The 19,774-nt window shown below is 37.7% G+C and overlaps 1 protein-coding gene across 1 annotated transcript in view; it reads left to right on the forward strand.

Annotated features, from left to right (window-relative positions):
- Positions 1 to 9,286, forward strand: part of LOC107733870 (ras-related C3 botulinum toxin substrate 2-like) — a 23,921-nt gene extending 14,635 nt beyond the window's left edge. The window contains exons 4-7 of the mRNA XM_016545700.1: positions 293 to 355; positions 5,756 to 5,915; positions 7,180 to 7,319; positions 8,869 to 9,286. Coding sequence (XP_016401186.1) covers positions 293 to 355; positions 5,756 to 5,915; positions 7,180 to 7,310 — 354 coding nt within the window. The 3' untranslated portion in view covers positions 7,311 to 7,319; positions 8,869 to 9,286. The remainder of the gene's footprint in view (positions 1 to 292; positions 356 to 5,755; positions 5,916 to 7,179; positions 7,320 to 8,868) is intronic.
- Positions 9,287 to 19,774: the final 10,488 nt, after the last annotated feature.

Raw genomic sequence — 19,774 nt, forward strand, 5'->3', positions numbered from 1 at the left:
GTTCAAATCAAAGCGTAAATAAACGTAGAAAACGTATCCGTGTGGTGCACAGCATACGCAGTTCAGTGGATACTCTCCAAAATGGCGCTACGGTGACGCAGAGGAGACGAATTGTTGAATAAAGTCGTTATTTTTGTTTTCTTTGCGTACAAAAAGTATTCTCATTTGGAACAGGTTGTGTCGGGTTTGGAACGACATGAGGGTGAGTAATTAATGACAACTTTTATTTTGGGGTGAAGTAACCCTTTAAGTTCATCCGTCAAAATGAATGCCCTCTGATGGTATTTTGCAGGATGTGTTTCTCATCTGTTTCTCTCTGGTGAGCCCAGCATCGTTTGAAAACGTCAGAGCCAAGGTGAGTCCTTATGGGTGGTTTAGTATTGGTCTTAATAGAATACAAGCACGGTCACACCAGAATAAGCCTACAGACAAAATCCAGTAGCAATCAACAACATTCACATGCACAATAACCTGCTGCCGTTCTATGCATGCTTACAACATTCCCACATGTACACATACCTTCATGCATGCCCTTAAACACTTGCTCTGCATTGGACTGGACACTAGATGCCACTGTGCATTAATCCATGATGCATTTGCTGACCTTAATTACAAACGTTCATATTCATATAGCGATAAAGTGGGCATGATGTCAACATCAGCCGCTATTAAAAAAAAAAAGTTTTGGCTTTGTGAGAATTTAGACATTCACAAATGAAGGCTGAGTTCCATCAGTGGTATTCAGCTGTTTTGAAAAGGAAAGTGGTTTGTGCTCAGGAAGCATCATCTTTACCTGTATGTTTTCCAGCCAGCCAAAAGGTTCATTCAGTAGAGACTCTATTTAGTAAGTTATTTATCTACCTCACACTCACAAACCCCACTAAGGGAGTATAATAACAGTGCTAGCAGCTCAGCTGACCTTGACATCTTCTCCATTAATGCAACTGTAGATGCCTGACAGATACACACCACTTTTGTCCTGTTACAGTTAGCATGTTTAAACTGCCTCTATTTCACCCTGACAGAGAGCATTTTCAAGAGTGATCCCAAAAGGGAAAATGACGGTTCTCTGCGGAGAATGTAGTGAAAATAATCCAGTGTCCTAGGGGCAAAAAGAGTGCCGTACAGTCCTCTAGGGTTCAGGTGATGTAGATAGGTTCAGGAAGGCTGGTTAGTTTACCTTTGACTCTGGATTGTGATTCTGGGATGATATCTTGTATTACTACGGTACTTACTCTTTGCTCCCTTAAGCTATCAGGATTCTAACAAAGGAATGTAGTGTATCCTGCTTAGACCAGCAGTCCTGGTTTAGCTAGTTAAGAAGCCTGGCATGCTATGGATAAGCATGTCTTTGTAAGAAGTTATAAAAAATAATTTTTTGAAGAGAAAATGTCCCTGACATTAAAATTCAAATACTTTGTGAGGGACATGTTCTCTTTAGAAAGCTAAAAGTTTTTTTTTTTTCAGAAAATCTTGTTCTCTCTATTCAAATCAATAGAGTATTGTTGAGATAAACAGACATCTCTCTGTCGCAAAAGATTATTGATTCCAGGATCTGAGTTTACATCAAAGTGCAGTTTGACTGGAGAAAATCAGCAAATATCTTAAACTTAAAGGCATAGCTGAAAATTCTGTCATGATTTTCACACCAGCATGGCGTTCCAAACGCGTATGACTTTCTTCTGTGGAATATAAAATAATTTTTTTTTTTAAATGTCTCTTTATGTTTTCACTAAAATGAAAGTCAGTGGGGTCCTGTGTTGTTTTGGACCCCAACAGCCTTCAAAATATGTAATTTTGTGTTTGCAGGGAAAATTTTTTTTAAAGATTTGCACACTTATTTAAATGCATACTTATTAAAAATATAAAACTTTACAATAAGATTCAATTTGTTAACATTAGTTAATGCATTATCTAAACAATTTTGCTGCATTTTTAAATTTGTATTAATGTTCATTTATAAATACGTTATTGTTCATTGTTAAATTATGTTTGTTTATAATACACAATAGATTAACTATTATTAATTTATACAACTTTAAAAAATGTATTAGTATATAGAAACTGACATGTAAGAGCGTTGTTTATTGTTATTTATTGCTTTTGCATAAACTAACTGGTCTTTACAACAGTTTTAAGAACCATTTTGCAAAGTGATACCTGTGCAGAGTGATAGCAAAACGTTGTATTGTGAATATAAACTGAATTGAGCTTGGTAATATAAAGTTGCATTAGTGAGAGCACAAGAACCTAACTGCAGCTGCGAACGTACAAAGAGAATTGACAAAAAAACAAAAAGAGATTCACGTTGATAAAAGGAATCATGATGATCCAACACAAACAGAAAGATAGCTTTGTAATACTGTACCACCCTAGATTTCTTTTCATTAATAAAGATAAAATGAACGAGCAAAGAGAACGAGAGATTATTTTCTGCTGAGTTGTTTTTGTTATTATGCCAGACCTTATCAAGGCCTCTGCAGCATGTTTAAGGTGCCTGAGATGGAACGGAAAGCAAATTGTTTGTGATATCAATAATTCCAGAACCACTCGAGGCTTAATCCGGTCCAATTTACATTGCTTAAAACCAGAGCTTGCATAAACAAGTATGCAAACAGCCCTTTGAATTCTTATTAAGTTCAAACAATGGCAATCTCATCTCGCCGGTTCCTTAATGCTTTTTGCTTTCACTCCTAATCAAAGACCTTCAGAAGCTTCTTCCACTCTTTGCTTTTTCTACCCTCCCGGTCGTTCCCTTTATTATTTCTACAGTATATTCCTGAGAAGTAACCATGGTAACACTGGCCATATGCAAATTTAGTCTTGATAAATTGTGCGAGGTTGAGGAGACAAATTAAAATCTATTTAAAGTGGGGAGGAAAGCGCATACATGCACTGGGGGTTGTAAGACGTCACATGGCCTGTGCTTACGCATCCATTCGGTAGCAATCACCTGCCATGGAGATGTTAAGTGCGAAGAGATCATTTCTCACTTTCTGGGCTGATAGTACCTGAAAATGGGGTGCTGCAATAATGCTTTGCTTTGACTAGATTAGAAAGCGAGGCTTAGGAAGCTAAGTAGCGACCCACCTGCCCACCAATCATAAATGCCACTGCAGATGTGCTGATTTCTAACGAAGGCCACGGTTTTGTGTTTCTAAACCCTTTTGAAGTCTCTTATTAATAAGCTTGAAGAGAAAAAAAAACAAAGACACATTTAAGTTTCATGCAAAAGCCTTAATAGATGAGCCTCTGTAGATCAAATGCAGGACTGAAAGGGAATTGATGTAGGCTAGTGCCAGATTTAGACCCTGAGTCATAGAAGTATCAAGGATATGTTTGTTTACTGCTTTCTTTAAAGTGATATTTTATTGTGTGCAGTTTAGCTCATAGTGCAGTGTCTGTGTTTTATTTGTCTCCATCTGTAAAGCTACAGTATAAGTGTAGTGCTAAATTGCTCTTCAGAGATCAAAACATCATTGACAGTATTAACTTATAAATGGATGTCTGCTTTGTTGTTTTAGACTAGGGTGACCATACGTGCCATTTTCCCAGGACGCGTCCTGGCCAGGATTTGTTTTGGCTTTGTTTTCCTGTTTTCATGCTTGCTGAAGGTAATGATCGAAAAGTAGTTTGACCAATAACATGCAAGCATTGTACATAATGGACCAATCATGGCGTGTGAGAAGGTGGGATCTACGGTCAAAGCGATGCAATTACGCGTACATATTAGGTGTGTTCGACTTAAAAGCAGTGCGGCTCAGACCGATCAGTGTTTGACATCAAAGTACCTCGAGAGCGTTTCGAAAGCGTAACCGTCTGTATGGTACTTTGATGTCATACACCGATCGGTCTGCACACGCAAACAAAGCCAAAACCTAGATATTTTAGGCAATATAGAAATCCTGGCCGGGAAAATGGCACGTATGGTCACCCTATTTTAGACCGTGTTTGCCGATATAAAACTTGTGCGTCTGTTGGGATGGCAAGGACACTGTAGGCTTACTATAACAATGCTCTTGTGCCCATTGTCCACCCAAGTTCTGCTCAACGTGACTGCATGGGTTGCTTTGTGCAAGAAAACAATGGTGTTTGTGATTGTCAGATTAAAGACAACATTCAGAGGCCAGGCCTTGAGAAGTGCAGCAGTCCTTGTGCACCATAAGTTTTCATAAAGCTTTTTCATCTGCTCTGCAGTGACTAAGTTAGAAACAGTTTTTGCTGCATTTTTCACATAGTCTGCACACTTTCTGAGATACCACTGACATTGTTTTTGTGCTGAGCTTTAACCAATGATTCAGTCAGTGCTTTTCTGAGGAAAATCTTTTCAATAAAAAGGCCTTGGCACATTTAAAAATGACAGGCGTAAAGCAGAACAAACTGAACATGTCCATTAGCGTGTATTGTAGCGTCCATTTGAAATGAATGGCATTCTGCATCTCAATGTGCCTACTTATACTACCCCCTTAAAGTATGTACTCTTTTGGTGAAGAAAAAGTACACACTTTGAGTGTGTAGTAGAAGAGTAGGCAAGCTTTGGGACATACTCGGTGCGTTCCAAACAGGATATATCGCCCTCCGAAGGGCACTTTGGAGTGAAAACAATCATGGCCGCCATATTGAAGGGTTCTTCCAAACCGAAGTGCTCAAAACTGGCCACTTCAAAGGGCCCTTCGGAATGAAGGTTTTCGAAGGGTACAACTGATGGACACTTCGGGCTCCCATGATCCTTTGTGCAGATTCTTTGTATGATGACGGCGCCTCCGTGTGGGCACGTGATGATGCCGCAGAAGGGTACTTCAAGAAACACCCTTCAACCCTTCGAAGCTCTCACTCAGGAGGGTAAACCCTTTGAAGGGTTTAGGGCATAGGGATGAGCCCTTCCAAAAGGAACGCAGGGACTATCACATCACACAATTGCGTCTTTAAAGGACCACTCTGTCGCACCTGTTACACGCACCCTGTCACTGTACACTGACCTGTCAATCATCTTGTCACAGTTAACATCCTCCACATTTCATTTCATTTAACTTATTACCGTACTGGAGAGAAAAGAAGTAGCTCGTTGATCTGCCAGTCGCGGGTTTTTCATGCGGAGAACTCTGCTCATATTTTCTGCATAATGATGCATTTAAAAGTTAACGACCAAATGGATGTTTATAAAAGTTCACATTACTGTTGCAGATGAAATATAACACGGATAACAATAAATAAATATTTTTTTACCAGGTTAAATGTTGATTATTAGTAACTCAAACTCCTTTTCGTAAACCTCTCTACCTAACAGTCGATCGCGTGCATCCGGCACGTTTGTAGTTTTCTTAACGCGTTTTATTCGTGTTTGTAGTTCTGGACCGAATCCTTCTCCAAAGCGCAATGGATTGTGGGCAATTTTAGCCATTAGAGTGTGCACGGATCCACACTTCAAAAATCGACCTGAAATAGTAGGCCATCCGGGGACTTTTGGCATACTCTTTTCAACATACTATGCTTTGGGACACGCTTATTCTAATCTCGCATACTATTTAGGATGGACATTATGAACACTGAGACGCAGGGACAGACTTGCATAGAGATTGGTTGTGGGAAGGAGCAAGCATTAACAGCTCAACTGCATGAAGAGATCAACTTTAAACAGCTTTGTAGCCTGTGTATTTGACAACAGACAGGCAAAGAAAAATACCACAGAGTCTAAAGATGTACTGATAAACAGATGTGAATTAACGGTTTTGATCTGCTCCTCTGCTCCCTCTAGTGGTACCCAGAGGTGAGGCACCACTGCCCTTCCACTCCAATTATTCTGGTCGGCACCAAGCTCGATTTGAGAGATGAGAAGGAGACCATCGAGAAGCTGAAGGAGAAAAAACTGGCTCCAATCACTTACCCACAGGGTCTTGCATTGGCCAAAGAAGTTGGTAAGGCAGCAGCAGTGCAGCTTTTTACATCACTAGATGACAGTTTGCCGTCAAGATTGTTTTTTGTCAGAAATTATTACTTTCATTCAGCAAGGATGCATTAAATTGATCAAAAGTGACAGTAAACACATTTGTAATGTTATAAAATATTTCTATTTCAAATCAATGCTGTCCTTTTGAACATTCTATTCATCATTTGCAATAATAAATATTTCTTCAGCAGCAAATCAGCATATTAAAATGATTTGCTGAAGGATGATGAGACACTGAAAACTGGAGTAATGGCTGGTGACAATTTTTTTTTTTTTACATTTTAAAATATAAAATACTACACTTTAGTATAGGGACCAGTTCTCACTATTAACTAGTTGTTTATTATTATGCATATCACTAGCGTATTGGCTGTTTATTAGTACTTAAAAAGCACATACAGTATTATGCATGACCATATTCTACATCCCTAATCCTACACAATAACTAAAATTAACAACTACCTTACTAAATATTAATCAGCAATAATTAGGAGTTTACTGAGGCAAAAGTCATGGTTAATGGTTTGTTAGTAGTGAGAATTGGACCTTAAAATAAAGTGTGACCAAATATATTAAAACAGATAACAGTTGTTTCAAATTGCAAATATATTTAACAGTATTGCTATTTTTTTTCTTTTTACTGTTTTTTGATCATATAAATACAGCCTTGGTGAGCATAAGAGACTTTGAAAAACATTCAACAATTCTTACTAACCTTTAACATTTGAACAGTTCTCTATTTGAGTTATATATTTCTGAAATGAGGCATCAAAAAAAAAAAGATTTGTTTTCCACTTTTTGAACTCCAGACTGCAAAAGTTCTATTGGAAATCTGTTCAAAGAAAAAAAAAAGAGATAAAAATAAGGCTTAAGATGCAAGACAAATGCAAACACTGTTTATTGTCTGTTTCTTTGTAACATATAATTACCACATAGTCTTTAAATACACAAAATTACAAAGCACTACATATCAGGCTACAGATTTAGATGCTAAATGCAATTTGTTCTCAGTGTGATTTGATCTAGCATTTGGGAGAACACATGGGCTAGTCCTCCTACATGCTCAGATATGACAGATTTGTGCACACCTAATGCACCCAGGCATCTGGTGCTAAATATCCCACTCATAGTGGATCAGAGATGCTTCATACAAACTATGCTTATAATATATATAGAGAGAAAGGAAGTGTTGTTAACAAACCTGATCTTTGTGCGTCTGTGTGTGCAAACAGATGCAGTAAAATACCTGGAGTGCTCTGCTCTCACTCAGAGAGGTCTGAAGACAGTGTTTGATGAGGCCATTCGTGCTGTGCTCTGCCCACAGCCCACCAAGGTCAAGAAGAAGGGCTGTGTACTGCTTTAAGGATGCACGGTACATTTTATGTGTGTGTGTGTGTGTGTGTGTGTTTTTCTGTTGAGATGGAAGTTAGGTAAGGTGGCAGGGGTGGATTTGTCCTTTTTACATCACTGGATGACAGTACAGTTCAAAAGTTTGGCATCAAGATTTTTTTGTCAGAAATTAATACTTTCATTCAGCAAGGATGCATTAAATTGATCAAAAGTGACAGTAAACACATTTGTATTGTTATTTTAAAAAATTAATTTTAAATACATGTTCTTTTGAACTTTCTATTCATCAAAGAATCCTGAAAAATGATTTCCACAAAAATATTAAGCAGCATTTTCAACATTGATAATTAATAATAAGAAGAAATATTTCTTGAGCACCAGATCAGCATATTAAAATGTGAATCATGTGACACTGAAGACTGGAGTAATGTTTGCTGAAAATTCTGTTTTTAAAATATATTAAAACAGAAAACAGTTATTTCAAATTGTAATTATATTTAACAGTATTACTGTTTTACTGTATTTATGATCAAATAAATACAGCCTTGGTGAGCATAAGACACTTTCAAAAGCATTCAACAATTCTTACTAACCTTTAAATTTTGAACGGTTCTGTATTTGAGTTATATATTTCTGAAATAAGGCATCAACAACAAAAAATTTATTTGTTTTCCACTTTTTGAACTACAGACTTAAACAGTTTATAGCTGCAACAGTTCTATTGGAAATCTGTTCGTAGACAAAAAAAAGAAAGAAAGAAAGAGAGCGAGAGAGAAAAAATCAGGCTTAAGATACAAGACAAATGCAAACACTGTTTATTGTCTGTTTCTTTGTAACATATAATTACCACATAGTCTTTAAATACACAAAATTACAAAGCACTACATATCAGGCTACAGATTTAGATGCTAAATGCAATTTGTTCTCAGTGTGATTTGATCTAGCATTTGGGAGAACACATGGGCTAGTCCTCCTACATGCTCAAATATGACAGATTTGTGCACACCTAATGCACCCAGGCATCTGGTGCTAAATATCCCACTCATAGTGGATCAGAGATGCTTCATACAAACTATGCTTATAATATATATAGAGAGAAAGGAAGTGTTGTTAACAAACCTGATCTTTGTGCGTCTGTGTGTGCAAACAGATGCAGTAAAATACCTGGAGTGCTCTGCTCTCACTCAGAGAGGTCTGAAGACAGTGTTTGATGAGGCCATTCGTGCTGTGCTCTGCCCACAGCCCACCAAGGTCAAGAAGAAGGGCTGTGTACTGCTTTAAGGATGCACGGTACATTTTATGTGTGTGTGTGTGTGTGTGTGTGTTTTTCTGTTGAGATGGAAGTCAGAGAGGGAGAAGTGCATGCATAAAATTTCAGATACCACCTCAATTATAGCAAACATCTTTTGTTCTATTGCTGCTTTGCAGTAGTCGCGACTTACAAACACGCTTCCAGGTGGAAGTTAAAGACAGTAATTCTGATTCATGTCAAAGGCTATTTTTTAAAAAGAGGATGTGAGGAGATGCAAAAAGTAGAACATCCACTGACCTTTTGTTCTTTCTGTCTCCAGATTCATCACTGTAAAACAGGTACCAGAGAAATCCACTGGTTTTCTCCCAGAAACCAACAAGGGACGCATTTACATTACGAAAGCCTTTCTTCTCTTTTTAGCAGAATATAACTCTTGAATATGTCACATGATGACAATGAAATAATATTGTTGTTTAGAATATATTTAATCATATTTTAACTGATGTATTGTGTTATATTGTGACTGGTTGTGTTGGAGTGTTTTTGTTGGGTACGCAGTCGTTCTCAAGACAGAATAATAGAGATGATCTTCATTTCTGGACCAAAAAAAGCACAAGTACTTGTTACATAGAGTTGAACTCAGAGGATTTTTTTGACCTATGAATCACATCCACATAATACTTATGTAGTTATTTTAGGCAACAATGGCAAAAATAAACTCTACAACTCTGTTTCCAGACAGTTGTGTTTTTTTTCTCCATCCACCTGATGTATTTTTTTGCCACACTGAAAAATGTTGTAGAAACAATTTTCACTTAGAAATTGCTAGTAAATCTCACTGTTAAGAAAAGTAACACATGGAATTAAATGGAACACTTTAAAGTAGAAAGACTGACAGTATGTTTTGTAAAACATACTCCAGTAATGTTTTTTTTTTTTTAAGTTTCATTAATGGGCTTTTTGTGCCTTTTTATTTTGAGAGTACAGCGGAGAGATGACAGGAAAGTATTGGGTGGAGCGGGATGAGCAAAAGACCAAGAGGCAGGATTCAAACTCTGATCGCTGTGAGCGTAGTTGCGCTATATGTCGACGTACTAACCACGAGGCTATCATCGAATTATAACACCCAACACGTACATCGCTTCCAGTGAATGTATTTTAGAACAATTTGACAAAGCCCTTTGATTCAAATCCTCTAAGGTGCCAATTATAGTTCCTGATGTGATACAGATCAGTGTGTTTCCCCCATTGAGAGCAGAACTACGACTTGAATAGCTTCTCATTGGTTCCTGAAATGCTGAAATTGTAACAGCAGAAATGTGAGCTGTTATTATGATGGCACTCTCTCACCTTACCTGCCCCTCCTCTACTATTAGCTGTGTGGACTTTGTGAGGAAACGACACGCCAAACATTGACTTCAATGGGACTGTCGTGAGCTCACATCAAAGTGTTGCGATTTACGGCAAGTCTTGAAGTGGCACCCTCTTCATCTCGTAGGTTTAGCAGTAAAACGGTGTCAGGCCTGTTTCACACTGCAGAGTTTAGGTGCTGAGCCTATTTTTGCTATGTGTGGCATGCTAAATTCGGCACAAAATAGGTGGAGTATGCACAATAAAAATATTTAACAACATGGTATTTTGCAATAAACTTTTATGAAGCAACATAAAATAATAAAGTGAACCGTAAACCTACTGTTTGAAAAAAGGAACAACTTTCAAGCTTGATACAAGTGCTTTTGGAAGCCTGTTTCTGCTTCAACGTAAAAAGCAGATGCATGCCACTTTATATCTCAAATTGTGACTTTATTCACCATATTTCAATGCAGAAGTAAGCTAGTTCCAAGACTTCTGGTTTATTAGTCTCTAAAGGTAAATAAATAGAAAAATAACAAAGTGCAGTAAATAGCAAACTATTCACACTATAAACCACCAGTGTCTTTATGATTACAAAAAATAAATTAAAATAATATGGTAACAATTACTAGTTTGCAACTTCAAGCAAACAAGAATAACAGAATCTTTCTACAGGTTAAACATGCCCATGCCTCCTCTTATATAAAAATAAGATACATTGTTTCCCATACGTTTTTTTTCTCGCAATGTGACACATCTTATGGTGTGACTTTATAATCTACAATTTCCGGCTTTTTTGGCAATAAAAGCATTTCTGCAATTGTGCCTGTATTGTGCCCAATTTTTTTTTTTATCTCACAGTGTAACTTCATTTCTTATTTAATTTATATCACATTGGCCTTTTTTCACTGAAAACTGACTGAATCACCATTACCATTTAGTAAATCTGATTGAATCCAGATGATAATAAGTAATTTAAGTTTTTCCTCCTTTGTTTAAAAAAAAATCTTGTCCACATGAAAAACGTGCTATGAAGCTCTGTCAACAGCATGCCAAACCAACAGGTGGCGATATAACCCTAGCCGTAAATTCATGTGGGCCCATCAGAACCCTAAAAAAACGCGCACTACAAAGTCACAAGCGAAAATGTCCGGTTTCACCGGCTACACGACGACACTGCAACCGGAGTTTCTGAAAATCTTCATCCTGGCAGGAGTTTTCAAAAAGGTTCAATTTCAGTGACCTGAGTGATACTCCGTTTACGTGTGGACTAACGGCCAAACCGCATAGAAAAAAATGCGGTTTTGAAAATGTGTTCGTGTGGACAGGGCCTATAGACCATTTCAAAGACGTAAACAATAACAAAGGCGTTGGAACGCTACTGCGCATGTCTGGTCCTGAAGCATTTCCGGTAGCGCCATTTTTTAAATCTCAGATCTGTCAAAACAATCGTGTACTTTTTAAGTCTAGCGAAAACGCAACAGTTGCGGTATTAAATTTTTTTTAAATAAACGGTTATTGGAATTACCCTTTAAATATGACTGAGGCGCAAACTTACAAAGAAATTTAAAAGTAGTCTTCCGGACGGCTCTGATTGATGCTGCGTGCGTGTACACGAGAGATGGCAGTAAATGCATATCGCAGTCTAGATGCAATTAACTCCTTAACGGAAAGGTTGGGATCATTTGTTCGTACAATGGATGACATCAGTCTTATGTTTGGTTAAACTGAAGCAAGACAAACAGTCACTTACGTACTTATCATGGTTTGTCGCCAAGATGCCCGGGGAGGTTTTTAATGGACATTTCACTTGCATTGCTGGGTCATGTATATCTACGCAAATATTCATTTTCATATTTATTTGTACAGCGCTTTTCACAATACATATCGTTTCACTGCAGCTTTACAGAACATGCATGTATATTACAACGCTAAATGAATAGGCGCATATGTAAACAATGACGACAACACAATTTTGCATCATACTTGAAGAGTTAACGTAAATAAATACAAATGATCAAATGGGGGAAAAAAACACAACATTTCCTTACCTGAATCGAAATGTGCGCTGTAGATCCACGAGCTGCGAGTTGCTATTCTGCTTCTCGCTTCACTGCTGCAATCCAGGCGCGTTTCTCGGAAATCTAAACCCTTTTATTTCCGATTATTTATAAATTAATGTTAGTTCCAGGCCAGAGGGAGCACCCAACCACCGAGCAACAAGGATCTAATTTTAATTTTGACATTTTAAACAGCAGGATTAAATCAATTATCGTAATCCCACTGTGCATCAAGCGCCTGCCGCCATTGTTTTGAATGCGCTCAAACACTAACCGGAAACGTCCAAGGAACAAAGACATCACTTCCTTAAACCGCCGAATATCCGCTGAAATGGTCCATAGCTACATTTTGGGGTTCCATGTAGATTCTTTACCATTTAAATGTAAATGTGGTTCCCTGTTAGATTTCCCAGTTCTTAAGTTTGTAATGGTGACAGTTGGCACACTTCTGGTAGCCATTTATGGCTTATTAAAAGAAATACTCGATGTAGTGATCCAGAAATAACTGTTTTCTGCACAGAGCCACAGCTCTGAGCAGAAACACCATCAGTGTGAACGCAAAACATGCAGTGTGAAACTGGCCTTATGGTGTTTCCAAATTGTGTTAACGACCTGGCCTCCTGATAAACCAGCTGATAGTTAAGCAGTAACTCAGGATGGCTTACCATGACAGAAGGTGGCCGTTCCTTTGTAATTAGAGAAATAAACCAGGACACCATGAAGTGGAAAATTTTACTTAGATATTTTTTTTTTTTGGCAAGGTATTTATTTCAGTGACTCACAAAGAAATCGTTATGACTCACATATCACAGTGACTTACAAATAAAGCACTCTAACTGTGCGTTCACACCGCCGGCGGCGAGAGCGTCAAAGTGACCGGAAGACATTCATTTTCAATGTGAGCGGGCGGCGAAAAGCGGCGAGGAGCGGCGCGGCGCGTCTTGGCCGGCGAGGGCGTCAAGGAGAGTTGAAATCAGTTCAACTTTATGGTAATGAACTATGACGCTGTTGGGCGGCAACCAATCGGAATGTAGAATTCCTCCGCTTGAGAGGGTCCCAGAGAACGCAGTCCTGTAAACTTTGGTTCCGACCACACATTAGTTCCTAATCAAAATGGAAGAGAGATTAATTATTGCTGTGGCGGGTTTCCCAGTCATTTATGATGTGTCTCTGTCTGTGTACAGAGACGTGAAAATAAAAAATGTTGCTTGGACCAAGGTGTCTGAGGTTGTTGGTGTTTCTGGTGAGTTGCGAATGCGCATTTACGTTATATATTTTCTGAAAATAAGCGGGAATTGCGTGCTAACTTTCGCGCCAGAGGATGTTGCAAAATATTTCTGACATGATGAAACCTATTGGGTTAAACGAAAAATATGTGTTGTATTGATCAAACCCTTATGTAAATTAACCATGGTTTTACTGAGGTTACCACAAAAACAAACGCAGGTACTGTAGTAAAACCATGACCAATTACATTAAACCTTTTATTCACGGTGTCCACTACAGTAGACAGATATGTAACTCCCTCAAAATAAAATATATTGAAAAAAGTTATTTGCATGATTTTTCGCTGGTTTAAAAAATAAATATAAAAAAATCTTACTTTGTGATTTAATCATTCATGCATGAAAGGGTTAAGGCTACACTTTAACCAGGACTGTTTTCAATGTAGGCTGCACACAAATTAATGGTACAAATTATTGTTAATTAAATACAATAAATATATATTCAAAAAAAATTTTACATACATTTTTAAATACATTTAAAATATTGAAATGAGAACACAAAAGCCACGCCACACAAATAGCTTTTAATTGGTTTATTTCGTTAGCAAACATGTAAGTATATTGTTAAGTTCTTTCCATTAATATTTTTTTTACTTTCACATTTAAGATATATCATAAGGTTATACCCTTTTTGTGGTAAGTCTGCACAAGATCAGAACGCTTGTTTGGTATGTTTGCGGCCCCTTTAAATAAAGACCGATCGTGGAGCGTCTACAGGGCAGCCAGAGCGAATTTTGACGCTCTCGCCGCCGGTGGTCAGCGTTGTGGGTAGCGCGGCCAGAGCGATCTTTTGACGCTCTCGCCGCCGGCGGTGTGAAAGCACAGTAAGAGGCAGCGATGGGGTCAGTCCAATGACCAAGGAATGGAATCAGAAAAAAACAGAGCTGAGAGAGTGTGAAAGAGAGTAACACAAACACAATCAAGTGGAGTCAAGAGAGTTCAGCTTCTCATCAACCATTCAAGGGCTTCTAAATTATGTGCCGACGTGTGTGAACGTAAACAGGCTTCAGAGACCGAACTGCGCTCTGAGATCTCGTGAGGTATCGTCTGATCTTCAGAAACCTCCTGCTCATTCGCGATGTGATGAGTCGAGAGAGCAATACCACGAAGATGCCACCAGAATATCAATCTGTGTGAGTGTTTTCCACAGAAAGGAACAAATCAGAAAGCTTCTGGGCGGAAAGTTAGACGGATACATAGGCTGCATAAATCGACAGTCTGATGATGTGTGACTCATCTCTCATTACTCTCATTTGTTACCGCAGTGCATGAAAGAATCGGTTTTGATACAATGGTAATCCATCAGCATTAAATTGCATGTCAGTGCTTGAATGAAGCGTTGCTAAAATGTCATTTTTACTATTTAATTTAAAAGTAGACTTCTAAAGAATGTCTTCATATAGGTGGTCTTTCAAAGGGTCCAAAGTCCATGGATTTGCTGATCATGAAAATCTTCTAAATTGTGTGTGTTGGAAATAGTGTGGAGAACCTGCTGTTGAGGTACTGAGGTCAGATTGGGTTAAATAAGTGGCTTATGCTTCTGTGTGCTCACTGCTCTCTCTCTCTCTTTTTTCTCTTTTTTCAGGGGGCTTCCTGCCACGTGACCATTTTCAGTTTACAACCAAACTAAACAGAAGGTTTATGTACTCAGTGAGCTTGTTTTCAACACATTCCCCCTGAAGCATCCAACAGTATCCTCATGTGTAGAGTTTGGATTATCAAACAGTCTATGTGGACATTTTTGTTACTTCTCCAATTTGATTCCTTCACTCTGGACATAAACAACACTGGTGATATCAATCCATTTATGAACCCAGATTAAGATTGTGAACATACAGAGACATTGATTGACGGACATGCAGCATTTGTGTTTAGGGAGCAATATTTTGTCATATACACTTGTCTGCAGGCAAACTGGAACTGTTGCTGTATTTTAATATTACTTTAACACACACACACACACACACACACACACCTTGTACAGAAAACATGAAGTCCTTACTTTCATAGCTAAGGCTTATTTGCTATTTCAGCAGGAAATACATCAAAAGACAGAAAACCAATAATTTCATGTTGTTTTGTCCGTACTAAAGCTTTAAATTTGCTTACATTTTACAGCATACTGTCAATGAAACAGTGTATTTAATTGACAAATAAAATTACTTAACAACTTCTTATGATTATTCATGTTAATGTTTTTTTTCTATTTTAATTAATTACATCAATGTGTAACATTACCAGCATGTATAGCATGTTTCCTAAAACAAACAATCACCACAGCAACAGTTCTGTGCTGTCATTTCTTATAAATTTTATATAAAATACATTTCACATAAAATGTTAATGATGCACGTTTTTGCAACTCTAGTTGAAACATACTCAATGATTTGGAAGTTCTTTGAACTGCATTTTCTTAGACTCTGTTTCTCAGTGAATTATGTTATATTGGCTGACCAAACCTACTAAACAAGTGAAGAAGAAAAAATCCTCCTTAAAATCTGATTATTTTTTTATCAACCTCACTTTTCTCCTTCACAGTTTCATGACCACTTCCTTTTCTCTGTGTGTGAAAAAAGAAATTGCCTGCCACCAAAGACCTTCATAACATGAAAGTACATTTATGTTTCATGTGAGATTGTGGCTTTATCTTATCACATTTTTTGGCATACTTGTTTCTAAAGCCTTATTCTGAATTCTGAGCAAGAAGTAATAAATCCAAATCAGGGTTAATAAATGATCAATGCTGAAACCACAAGGAATGTCTCAATGGGGGCATGACCCCAACAGTCGTGAGGCTAGAATAATTCAATCGCTGCCTGGCTGCTTCTATAACACCATTAAAAAATAGCTGAAAGTGATTATTTCTGTCCAAAAGCAATAAGTACTTTCCAGTTTTGTGCACAGTATACATCAGACTGTTGCCGTGGGCGGTTTAGACTGTGACCCCAATGACAATCATTTGTGGGAAACGCTAGTCTGGCCATTAAGTGTGTGAACTGACATAGACAGGAGGCATTCAACAGTCATATCTGCTGGAATATATCAGAAATCATCACATAGCCTGAAGGCAGGCTGACGGAACTGATATAACGGAGGCATATGTTACACTAACAAGCAGTCACCTAAAGAGGATTTCTCTTTTTTGATCGCCTTGACCTGTCAATCAATTTAATACCAGTAACACAAATTAATAGTCAGTCCTGGTTCAGCTGGAAATCAGCCAATCTTCAGTGTTTGCAGGCCAGCAGATCCACTCAGTGAAGACAGTAGGAGAGGTTTGACACAAATGATGATGCTCTGAAGCATAGCAGAGAGCTTGGGGGGTTATACTTGTTGACATTTACAAGCCACATGCTGGCTTAATGATGCAGGAACAGAAGCAGCCAGTGCACCTTAGCAATGACCTTTAGCACACTGTGGGAGTGGACCCACAAACCCGGCCGGTCAGATACACAAGACGGTCAGTCTACCTCTGAACTAGCACTCGGACAAGCCACTAATGGAGCTCATTTTTTATGGCAGATAGGGCATGGTTGTTTAAAGGGGGGGTACAATGCTGTTTCATGCATTCAGAGTTGTTTACACTGTTAAAGAGTTGGATTCTCATGCTAAGCATGGACAAAGTTTCAAAAAACAATTTGGACGTATGACGGAGTATTTCTGTCAAAAATCGTACTTCCAGGTTTGTACAAGTTTCGGAGAGTTTTTTTCGATCGTGGCTCTTCATGACATAAACGAGGGTGGAACTCCTTATATGGGCATTTCTCCCGGAAGAATTTTTGTGTTTGTTGACGAACGTTTTATAAACAAGGTCCAGTTCGACTCTGGATTTGCACATTGTTTGATACTTTTTCCGGAGAGAATCGTAAAGCTGTATCTTTCTTTTATAAATATGATAAAACTAAAGACTTTTTGGAGATATGAAGGATGCAGTACTACTCTATAGGTACTCAAGATTAACATGAGATTGGGTGAAACTGTGTGTGTTATGCCCCCTTTAAGGTCTGAGCGGTTGTTTATGGTGGCCCAGGGTTTGATGGATTTTCAGAGAACACCTCTGGGATTTGCTGTTAAGGCATCAACAGTTTTGAAATGCTATAGATACGGCGAATAAACACGGCAGGGATCCCTAAGTCAAGTGCAAGTAATGAGCTATTGATTTCCTGCACCCTGTGACATAATCTTGACGGCACAACATCAGATTCGGACCACTTTTAGCTCGCTTACGAAGGAAAAGAAGCAATGCATTCACTAGAGTTTCTAAACAACACATCTAAATCTTTAAACCTCATATTGTGTTCTGGCTATTTTTTTGACCTGGAAAGAGTATGAAAGGGACCAGCATACAAAAAAATTGCTAATAAATTTCTCAAGCTATGTTATTTAAAACTAACTGATTATAGGCCTCATTGATCTTATACGCTTATTGAGCTTATACTCAGTTTTTGAGTGACTACTGCCAACATTATCCACAAATGATCCACAATTTATTTATTTTTTCACTCAAAAACAGAGGTCCACAAGTTCAGTTCAGATCAATAGAGCTTATGATCAATCAGTTCTAAAAAAAAATTATAATAAAAAATACAAAACCTGTGCTAATTAAAACATGTTGACAAAAAGATTGGATCCAAGATTTGGTCATAATATAGCATAATGAGAGATTTACAATTTACTTTTTGACCGGGAACACAAAATTAGGTAAAGAATTTTCAGCACAGCACTTAATTGAGCAATCTTTTTTTTTTTTTGATTTTAAAACATAACCTTACCATTAGTTCTTGTAATGAAGACAAAATTCTGAAGGTGAAATTGATAGAATTGTTTGAAGAGCAGTTAACTTTCTGTTCTTACCTGGTAACGTGCTTTTAAAGTCTCCAACCATCCATGCACTCAGTGAGAGTGTTTTCTTGTGCATGCATTATATTTTATGACTCTTCAGTGAAAATCCTTTCATCTTTAACCTCTTGAGCGGATCATTCATTCCATTTACTGTCTGATGGCTCTCTTATACTATCTAGGTATCACGGGTTCATATTTTTTGACCTTTTTGATCCCAGATAGCTGATTTAGGATCTATATCAGACATTACCGCTGCATTACACCAGGTGTATTCAAAAAGAAATTCAAAGTTATAAGAGAGTTATGAGGGATTTTATATATCTAATAATTGAATATCTTCTTGTTTTTTTGTTTTTTTTTACTAAAAATAGCCTACCCTTAAACCTCTTAGACAAGTAGAAAAAAGTGAGAACATTTTGTGCAAATACTAATAGAACAGGCATATATCAGAAGTCAGGTCAGATGTGTAACTGTCCAAAATGTGCATCTGAAGCACCTTTTATGTTCCGTCGATATTTAAATGTAAACCAATACAAATCTGTTCCCTGAGGTTTTTCATAAGACCCAAAAAGAAATTCAAAGTTATAAGAGAGTTATGAGGGATTTTATATATCTAATAATTGAATATCTTCTTGTTTTTTTGTTTTTTTTACTAAAAATAGCCTACCCTTAAACCTCTTAGACAAGTAGAAAAAAGTGAGAACATTTTGTGCAAATACTAATAGAACAGGCATATATCAGAAGTCAGGTCAGATGTGTAACTGTCCAAAATGTGCATCTGAAGCACCTTTTATGTTCCGTCGATATTTAAATGTAAACCAATACAAATCTGTTCCCTGAGGTTTTTCATAAGACCACATTTTGCACATCATTTTTCCAATTAAGATCCACATTCTGCTTAAGTAAATGTAATCGAAACTAATATCACTCAAAATTAAGTTTGTTTAGAAATTCACAAATGAAATTGTTGTCAAATAAGGTGTAGCCTATATTGCACATATTGTTTTCATGTTCAAAAATTTGACACAATATGGCTTTTTTCCCTTTATCTGGTTATAGCAATCTGTTTAATGCGTTTATATGATGCTTGCATGATCAAATTATGACAGTTATGGTTAACATGGGAATGTATGCATGTAATAATCATTAGATTCAAAACATTGAAAATCTTGTGCATGTCAGAATTTCAAATTCAAAAGCTGTAACAAAGTTTACTTAAGGGTTTCACCTTGGTCTGTCAAACAAAATATCAGCTGTAGCCTATAATAACCTGAGTGAAAAATATGACGCTTTTCATTTGGGATCATTAACAATCAGAAATGACCTGCCCAGTAGTCTTGTGCCCTAAAGAACACGCCCTGCACTTACTGCTTATAATCAACAACAAACCTCTAAAACACACGCGTGCGCGCACACAGGCTGACGGTACCGGAGTGATTTATATCACGCCTACCTTCCCTCGGCGTGTGCTTGCGGAAGAGCCGTTACCTGGTTACAGGGGAGTGATGGAGCATTGAGTAACGTGATCTTCACGACTCCTCAGATATGAGAGTTTCTCTCGCGCTCGCCGAGTCAAAGCACCACGCGCTGTTCTTGCAGCATTTACGGAGAGCGCAAGCAACGGCTCGTCCAGGAAAAACGCTTTAACCTCTGAATTAAGGTACAAATATCACCACGGACAGTC

The sequence above is a fragment of the Sinocyclocheilus rhinocerous genome, unplaced genomic scaffold (assembly GCF_001515625.1).
Source record: "Sinocyclocheilus rhinocerous isolate Xijiao unplaced genomic scaffold, SAMN03320098_v1.1 scaffold189, whole genome shotgun sequence".
Classification (NCBI taxonomy): domain Eukaryota; kingdom Metazoa; phylum Chordata; class Actinopteri; order Cypriniformes; family Cyprinidae; genus Sinocyclocheilus; species Sinocyclocheilus rhinocerous.